General features: G+C 31.4%; 1 protein-coding gene across 1 annotated transcript in view; it reads left to right on the top strand.

Annotated features, from left to right (window-relative positions):
* LOC135954228 (uncharacterized) overlaps positions 1 to 4,378 on the top strand; it is an 80,456-nt gene extending 76,078 nt beyond the window's left edge. Inside the window, exons 4-7 of the mRNA XM_065504308.1 lie at positions 64 to 192; positions 376 to 535; positions 566 to 1,082; positions 4,088 to 4,378. Coding sequence (XP_065360380.1) covers positions 64 to 192; positions 376 to 535; positions 566 to 1,082; positions 4,088 to 4,312 — 1,031 coding nt within the window. The 3' untranslated portion in view covers positions 4,313 to 4,378. The remainder of the gene's footprint in view (positions 1 to 63; positions 193 to 375; positions 536 to 565; positions 1,083 to 4,087) is intronic.
* The last annotated feature ends 5,819 nt before the right edge of the window (positions 4,379 to 10,197 follow it).

The following is a 10,197-nucleotide window of genomic DNA, read 5'->3' as shown; positions in this document are numbered from 1 at the left end:
TTCTGCTAGGGGTTTTTTGTGTGTTTTGGAATGTTTTCAATATGTGTGTGTTTTTTTCTTTAGGTCAAACTCCCTTAATGTTAGCTTCAAGCAAAACAATGCGTGATATTTTAAGTAATCATTTAGTAGATGTACAAAGTATGGGACCTGAACGTAAGCCATGGCGATTTAATGGACCTTGGGAAATATATGGTAAGTTTTGTTAAAGAAATTATGGAATATGTTACAGAAATATTAATAATAATTATATTGTACAAACAAATGTACTTGTTCCTGCTGTATTCTCTTTCCTCCTTTTTAAAATTACTATTATTATTATATTTTTAATTACAGTCTAATTAATTAACTTTTTCTTTTCCAAATCAACTATTTTAGATCCTTCGGAATGTGGTTATAATATGTTTGAGGGTGCACCAAATACAGTATGTGATATGAGCCGAGCTCTTTTACGTAGAGGTTCTTTAACCAATAATCAAATGTATCAAAACAATAAAAAACTATTCAATGTGCTCAATACAACTAATGCAACAGCCACAGCAGCAGCAACAACAACAACAACATCAACTACTACTCAACAAACATTAACAAATAATCTCTCCCTAACAGCAGCTAACACAGCTACTGCTTCCACTGGCCAAAGTGCAATGTTAAATAATAGTAATAATAATAACAATAATAATAATAATAATGCAGCAAGTAGTAGCAGCACAACAAGTGCTAACAGTAGCAGCAGTAGCAGCAATACATTGCAAGCAGGAATTGAAGTCCAGCAGTTACAGCAGCAGCACCAGCAACTTAAAACAAAAGGGGAGACCTCAACTAAGACTGTTATGGAAAAATGTGCAGTTGTACTGGATAATATAGATCATTTCAATGCTGTACGCTTGAATAATGCTAATAAACCGGAAATTTTAGTAGAAAATTCCGATAGCGACGGTGAAATGTTTGAATTCGAAGAGGCTGATGTTTTACTACCGCCCCTATATCTATTGAAAGATGAGGGTACCCAAGATAAATGGGTATTACTAAATGATTTGTGCAATTTACTTAAAGTTAAATCCAAGGATACTTTATTAAATAAGGTAAATTATAACTATTAATTAAAAACTAAGGGTGTTTAATTTAAAAAATAGCGTATCTTTTGAATAACTTATCTGTAATTTATTCTAACTAACTTATTGAACATTATAGTGTAAACAGCTAAGTTTTTTTTTGCTTCGAAGAGGTCGAATTCTGTTCCAACAAAGCGTCATTATGAGGGATGTTTTAGGTTAGGTTAGGTATTCAGTTAGCCGTCCAATAGAAGATAAAGTAACAAAGAAAGAGAAGTAAAAGTTAGCAAGATAAAGTATAGGTAAAAATCGGACGAGTTAGAGGAGAGAAAAATCTAAGAACTCAAGGAATTGAAATAACGCAGACCATCATGAGACAGATGCTGGGTCACTATGAGGTGCAATTTGCATGTTCGGTCTTATCAACCACCTGCTTCCCTAATAAATACGTCTATGCACCTTAATTCCTTCCCAGATTGCTAAAGGATCCCTCGCCTGAAAGCCTGGCACGCAGATCACCCTGTGTCGGACAATAGCAAATGAAGTGTAAGATGGTCTCTTCCTCCTCCTCATTCTGACAACTACTGCAGAAGTCGTGTTGAGGCAGCCCAAGTCTCGGTCTTGATCAGCGAATCGTTGTAAGCGAATTAGATACGACGTGCGTTTACTGTCCAACGCAGGCCATATCATCCTCGTAATGGCACAGTTGGATTAATTACCCCACCTTATTTAGGCAAGTCCGTAATATGCATTATTTGTCCGCTGCTTACAAATCGACAGCGAAATGCCGCATAGGAAGTCTATTTCATCTTCCATCATCGAGGTTCCTATTCCCGCCAAGTTATTAGCATTATCAATTGCCTTCGTTATCCCTGTGTTCACGTACCCAAGTGCCCCGATAGACCAGTGGATAGTGTGCTGGACTATTAATCTGAGGGTTGCGGGTTCGATTCCCGTCAGAGACTCTGGGTGTATCTGCAGAAAAGCAAAACGCCTCGCAGTTTGTCTTTCTTTCTTTGTTTTTTTAAAAAAGTTAGTACAACTGTCTCGCCATCTCATTTAAGAGATTTGATTGCGGCTTTACTGTCAGTATATATACGAATATCCCTACCAGATATCCTGTAATATCTGAACCAGTTGGCCGCTCTCCTATTAGCGGATACCTCGGTCTGAAGAATACTACATCCATTTGGTAGTCTAAAGGACATTCTTATCTCAAATTCAGGAATTTAGACTCCTCCGCCCATTCAATCGCCTTTTTTTGGACCCATTCGTATGCATGGATAGCCACATTGAACCAAATGAGGGACCAACAACAAGTTCTATACTGAGGGATTTTTTGCTTTACTTCTTTAATTTGAAAAAAAAGTGCCACTAAGGCACACCGATGTAGAGCAAAGCTAATGGTGGATGTGTTCTATTGATTTCAACGTGCGAGAGATGGTTTGTGCGGTTCATAAGTGGTGATTTTGACACAGGCCAGCCAAAAAAGTTTGAAGACAAAGAATTGGAGGTATTACTCCATGAAGATTGTTGTAAAACTCGACAAGAGCTTAGAAAATCGTTGGGAGCTACTCAAGCAGGAATTTCAAAACGTTTGCAAGCAGCAAGATTCATCCAAAAGCAGGGAAATTGATGCTGAGAAACCTTGAAAGTTTATTTTGTATGTCTGAAATGCTGCTTCAACGCTATAAAAGAAAATCATTTTTCCACCGAATCATTACTTGAGATGAAAAATGGATACATTGCGATAACTCGAAGCGTAACAGATCGTATGTGAAGACCTGCCAACCAGCCTAATCGACTCAAAGCCAAATATTCATTGCGTTAAGGTAATGCTCCGTATTTGGTGATAACAAAAGGTTCCTATTCATCCGCCTTGTAGTCCTTGTAGACCCGTTCGACTATTACTTATTTCGATCGATGCAGAGCGCTCTCTCTCGGATACGTTTCACTTTCAGAACAGAGTACATTTTTGAAATTGGCTTGATTCGTTCTTGACTTCAAAAGATGAGCAGTTATTTTGACAGTTCTTAAAAACTGTTTAGAGAGAAGTGTTTGACTGCTATTTGTATCGATACAGACATATAGTATGTTCTTGTATGTTTGGAAGGAACTATAAGCTACTTTTCGTTTTGAAATTTCAAGTGGGCGTGGTACCTCCCATACAAAATTAATTTTAAAAATCAAATATCTTGGGGACTATAATAGCTAGAGTACTCAAATTGTACATGTGCAATGAGCCAACGTTTGTATAAATATTTGAGGCAAAAATGGGAGGAGTAGTCACTGTGGGCGTGGCACCTACCATATGATTTAAAAAATTTTTCTTGTTTTTTTTTAAATTTTAAATTTTTTTAATTTTTTAAATTTTAAATTTTTTTTTTTTAAATTTAAAAAAATTTTATATTTTGGAGAAAAAAAATTTCAGGTTAAATTTTTTTTTAGGTAACAAAATAGGCCAACAATCGAGGTTGTCCTGGTTTTTTTCTTATATCTCAGCCATTTGTGGACTGATTTTCTCGATTTTAAATAGGAAACTTCTCGAAAGCATGTCTGACAGAATTATTGAAGATTTGGATCCCGAAGATATCTGGGGTCTTCAGAAAATTGATGAATAGACAGACAGGCAGACGGACAGACAGATGGACGTGGCTTAATCGACTCCGCTATTTATAAGGATCCGAAAATGAAAAATGTAGAAATTACAAACGGAATGACAAACTTATATATACCCTTCTCACGAAGGTGAAGGGTATAAAAATAGAATATCTAGGAAACTATAATAGCTAGAGTACTCAAACTTTACATGAGCAATTCCAATGTTTGTATAAGTATTTGAAGTAAAAATGGGAGTATAGCCACAGTGGGTGTGGCACCTACGAAACTATAATAACTAGAATCCTAGTTTATAAATATTTGAGAAAAAAATTGAAAAAACATCCCGCATTTTTAAGTTATACAACCAATATTTTTTATAAGGAATTTTGAATTTATATTATTTTTTTTATAAATTTTCTTATTTATCTTTTTAGATTTATCCCTCTACATCGTCTACAACAGCCGCTTCCCTAGCCATCGCTCACAAAAGTCTTATGCGTGAATTAAAAATGTCGGATTTCCTGGAGAAGGCGACATGTTTACAACTTTTGTGCGCTGGTGAGAAAATAAATATATGCGCCTCCAAGGTTGTCCTTATAAAATACAACGAGAATGTTAGAAACTTATTAGGGGTCAAAACAATATTAATGAAATTTTAGAAATAAATTTAAACCAACAAAAAACTTTAATTAATTTAAACATTTAAAATGAAAAAAACAAACAAACACACACACACACAAAAGTTTCAAAAAACACAACAACAAATGAAGTAAAATTAAAAATTAATTAAGCAAAATTAAAAACAAATTATACAATATTAAATATTATTAATATGTAGTTATTAAGCTTTAAAACTTACAACAAAAACCCCCATATATTTATATAAAGAATAAAAAACAAAATAAAACTTTAACAAAAATTTAGTTTACATTTTAATTTTTATGTAGTATTTAAGTTAAAAAAACACACACAAACAAATATTATGCTAAAAATTCAATTATAAAACATACATACATATTTTTAAATATTAATTAAAACAAACAAAAAAAAATTAAAATTTAAATTTAATATAAAATATAAAAAAAAAATCTGTATTATTGTGTGTTAAATACATAAAAATCGCAACACACACTAAACAAACAAACAAAAATTATGAAAAATTTAAGAAATTATTATTATTATAAATCTAAAACAACAACAAGTAACAAACAACAACATGTGCATATATTATTTTTAAAATTAATACTTTTATTTTAATATACATATATAATTTTTATATAAAACAGAAAACCCTAACTATTATTATTATATATGTGTTTATCTTACATATGTATATTATTTATTGTTTAAGTTATTTTTTTTAGTTACATTTACATTTATCTATTAATTTGTTTTTGTTATAAGTTAAAATTTTAAACATAAATTTATTTTTAATATTTTGTTTAAACTAAAAATGATACAAAACTAAGAAAAATTTTGTATATATAGCTTGATTTTTAAAATGATTCTAATATAATACACAACAAAAAAAAAGAACAATAACAACAACAACTTTGCAATAAAATTCTAAATGCTTTAAAAAGAAATTTCAATGAAATTTATTATAAAAGAAAATTAGGTTTTAAAATTAATTTTAAACCCCCCTAAAGAAGGGTAAAAAATCAATAAAAAAATATTTTAAAAAACAAATATTTTTAATTTTTCCTTAAAAACCATTTAATAATTACAATTTGAACTTTAATTTTGGTCAATTGCCATGATCCCTCAATTGAAACTTAAAGAATATTTTCTTTCGATTCAATCTCCAATCATATCCTTGTTTCCTCGTAAAACCATCTGTTCTGCAATTTTAATATCGTACTGGATATGTCTTTTTTAGTATCTCCTTTATTTTCTATTCCTTTGGTTTATTGGCTCTGCTTTTATTAAGCTTTAGTTTTTTGCTTATCTCTATCTCGACATACAGGAAGTCGACCAATTGTCCCCGTCAATAAAGAAAACATTGCATCAAATGGAGGTCACGGAAGCCATAAATGATTAAAGAGCAGTTTTCGGCATTCATAGTCACCATGGTTATTTAGTAGTCCATTAATCTTGAACTGAAATGTTTTTTTGAGGAAACAGTTTTAACAGGATGCTTAGACATTTTACAATAAAATATACGTTTTCGCATTCTATTAATTCTATTCAAAAGTTGTTACACCATTAAATTTCCATAATCTATGTTTTTCCTTAATAAAAGTTTCGGTATTAGACTTATTTCTGAATTAATCCGAAACCAGATACATATTCAGTCGGACTCTTAAAATTATTAAATAAGGAATAAAAATCTCAATCAATAGCTGGCCAAATTGCAACAGATAGAGAAAGTGCACTATGTGATTACTATCCAGATTCAGTGTTTTAATTATTCCGCTATAGATGTAATAACATTCTCAATGAATATCTTCCCGTGATTGCAGATAGTAAGCAGGAATTACCCAGGTGAATGAGTTCAACTCTGACACAGTTAAGATCAGATTCTTGCACTATTCTAAATTGTTAACTTAAAGTAAACGAATTGCTTCCGGCTTCTTTGTCCTGCCTACCTCCATAGTTTCTCTTTCATTGTCCCCATGGCTCCATATATCAGACATTTTCTCCGGCATTACCAAATAACAAATTATTAAAATACGTTTAATAGCTTTCAGGGAAGAACTCTCGACGACAGCAGACCTGTCACATTTTTTATTCATCGCTGTGACAATAATTGACACATTTTTTAATGTACAACTATTTTTGTCTGCCTCCTTATGCAAGGCGTTGGGCCTCCACCACACCTCCTAGATAAGGCTTTCTGTTTTCGCCACCGCCAACTGTATTACATGCAGCCTTAGATAGGCATGGAAAAACCAGAAAGAATGCCGAAATAAATCACCCCTATCGCGAATCAATATTTCACATGAAATATTTTCCCTTTTCCTTTTTTTGTTCATCAACTTTGTTCACGTGAAAAAATTCCCCTTGTTGTGAAATTTTTAGATGGAATTTTGTAAACAATAAACAGCTGCTACGAACAAAATCAACTATTGTGAATGTAAAGTTCATCGTGATATTCCCGATAGCAATTTTCCATTCGAGGGAAATGGATATTTCATGGGAACAAAATTTCACATGTTATTGCCGATAGGGGTGAATGATATACTACAGTGTCTATATGTTTTTCGAGATCAATTCATAGCTTGCAAAAACAAAATATTACTCATATCACCCTTTAATTAAGTGGACTACTAAATTCGACCACGTTTAAACGCTTTTTACAACTTTTATGGAAAGAATTTTGAAACCATTTTTTATATTGTGCATATCTAGGGAAAATAACCTTTTAGGCCATATATGTTTCATCAATAATTAGTGGAAAATAACATACTTAAAATCACGTGTGGACTATTTATATATAAGAAGAAGATATTTATTAATTTTTTCTTTCTAGTAAAATTACGTTTGAGTAGAGAAATCTTTGGAGAGAAAATATTACTCATACCACTCGTTAATTAAATAATAAATTGGAATACAGGTAGCCAAGTTACAAGTTTTATATCAAAATGGCATGATTTCGTATACATCCATTCTTAAGAAACCATGATTTGTTTTAAGTAAAAAAACGATTTTTTGTAAAAACAGCCGATATACACCCGGTATACAACATAACCAAACTAAATTGTTAATTCAATGATAGGAAATTTGCTTGTATGTAGCATTTTACGCTGAGCTGTCGAATGTTTTTATACAGCCCAATTATGAATAAAAATTCCGTGAGAGTTTTTTCCCTCTGAGGAACTTAATTTTTAACTTTGTATTTCTTATATACTTCACAAACATATACTAAAGGATCCAACTCTTGATCTTTATTTAAAACATATTATGGAATGTATGTCCATTGTTCCTTTACATTTTTTTCAACAATAATTAAATCTATGAAGGTGTATACATATAAAATATACATAGTTAGAGGGAAAACAACCGTATTGAGGGATATTGAATTAAGAAATAGAAAAACCTGTAAAATGTTAGCTATTGTACCTGTTTGGAAATGCGTCACAGCTCAGGGGTTACTCCCTAATTCTATTCGAAAGATAATCTTTCGAATTACAATGTATTTAGCAAACATTTTTGAATATTTTCGTTTTCGGATTGAGTTACGCAGTAACCGACCAGCATATGATCCGAAATAAAACTCTTACGTAGCTAGATGCATCGATAAAAAGTTGCATTGCTGTGAACAAGATGTCTGTCTGTGTCAGAATCTGTGACATTTTAGTTACACTGTTGCAAACACTCCCAATAAGCTTAAATACTTAAAAATTCAAGCACTTGAACATTTTCTTAGAATTTGACTTGAATGGAAAAATTAAATATTTTGCAATAAAAAAAAACATGTGCCTTTAATTTATGTTTCCTTTTTACTGGAGAATGCTATTGATATAAAGTGTAATACAATCATAATTCAATTGCTTGATACTGAACTCAATGCTAGTAGCATAGAGAATTATACATAGAAACGAGACACTCTGATTTGTCAAACAAAAATACAAAAAATAATATTTCCGATACAACAACAAAATACATTGACTAGCATGTATTTTGTTGTTGCAAGAGATAGGTTTTTGACAATTCCGTCTCGTCTCTATGTTACCCTATGGCTAGTAGTTTCGTTAGAAATAGCCGGTACTTCAGTCTGTTTCCTTCAATTTATTTAATTAGACGTTCCATAAACAAAGAAATATTCAATGAGATTACAACTTATTAGTGTCCGACCGATTATAACTTTGCCGAACATCGGCCTAAAAAAGGTTTCGGTGTTACTTGATTGTTCCGATGATCAACTAATGTCGGAATCTTCAGTCGTTTTTCTTTAAATATGGCAATGACCACAACTATTTATTAAATTTAAATAAAACAAAGTGTATGTGATATATCATTCGTTTGAGAGATTTATCGATGCCGTTATGTATGGAATATAACATTGTGCTTCGCTGGGTGGCGCACATCCGAAATGTAAAATTTTTAATGACTGGCACATAAATCAGGCCAAATTTGACCGTTGACATGGGTTATGTTGGCTTTGAGGGTCGCTGTGGTTTGTGGCTTATTCAAATAGACCTGCGACTTAAAAAACCCTCAAGAAATAGTCTAACATAACCTACACGTGAGATGACCATGCCCTCAAATCGCTCATGCGGATTGTCCAATATGGCAGCTGAATGGCACGTAGCGCCGTTCTGTTGAAACAACATGTCGTTAGTGTCCATATCATCCAAAAGAAATTGGTAATCATCGATCTGGAAAATGTTGTTCTCAAAGAAAAATTAGGTCAATCAAATAAACTGGTGCAAGTGCAATGGAAGGCCAGGGAATTTGTTATTCGAAGATCTTTTTCGATGCCTCTATACTGGGCATCGGCTGTCTATAAGTTGTCTCCATCTTTGTCTATTCGTTGTCAGGTCCTTGGGATCACCGATGTTGTTAAACCTACGTCCTAGGCTAACTGACATCTCGTTAACTTCTACAGGTGTTTCTAGGGCGTTGTCTTTTGCTGAACCAAGTTTCACATCCATAGAGTAATACAGCTAACATGCATGATTTGGATTTTGGTCTTTACGCTATATATAGTAGAATCATATTAGCAGTAATCATAGAGAAATACAAATAGAGCGGAAACTATAAAAAACACAAAATAATCACACATATATACGAGTTATGTTTTTGTTTTCACATAGTTTTTTTATTAATACATTCTCACCACTTTTGACAACTAAGTTAGGTCTTTGACAGGACAGTCTCCAATCTATGTGTATTTATCTATGACAGTAATATTTAAAAAAAATCGTTGTAAAATTTCAGAATTTTACAATTAAAAGTTGTTGTTGCTGTATTTTAAGTCAATTCAATGAATCATTCTGTATATTTTTAATTTAAAACAATTTTCATTTAAGGTGTGTGCATGAAAGACCAAGAATAATTAAATTGGTAGTAGAAGGAAAAAATGTGCATGATTTGTTTTTCAAAAAATAAAAAAAAAAAAAATAAGTGAAAGTGATAATTAAGGTGCTATAAAAAGAAACCAACAACAAATAAACGAAAACGAATAAATTACATGCAAATGAAAAATGTGTGAACAACAAACATGTGGTAAAATAAATTAACAAAAACAAAAATAAACAAACAACAAATTTAGTAAAACAAAATTGAAAATTTTAACAAAAAAATAAGAAAAGAAAATATTTATGTGTAGAACGACTAAAGGCATTAATTTATTTAAAATTTATTTTTGCCTTTTCCTTTATTTTAAATAAATTTAGTTTATTTATAAAGAAATTATTTTAAAAATAATTTAAAACAAAATAAAACTTCATACTATGTATTACCTATTTGCTGTAAAAAGCAAATTATTTAGTAATAAACAAATCAAATAAAACAATTTAAAATTGATTTTTAATTTGTGTGTATGATAATAATTAGTTTATTTGTTTATTTTTTAATTAATTTAAATTTAAATAATACT

Source organism: Calliphora vicina, chromosome 3 (genome assembly GCF_958450345.1).
Source record: "Calliphora vicina chromosome 3, idCalVici1.1, whole genome shotgun sequence".
In the NCBI taxonomy this organism is placed as follows: Eukaryota; Metazoa; Arthropoda; class Insecta; order Diptera; family Calliphoridae; genus Calliphora; species Calliphora vicina.
The sequence above is the reverse complement of the archived record's forward strand: the minus strand, read 5'-3'. Positions and strand labels throughout refer to the sequence as shown.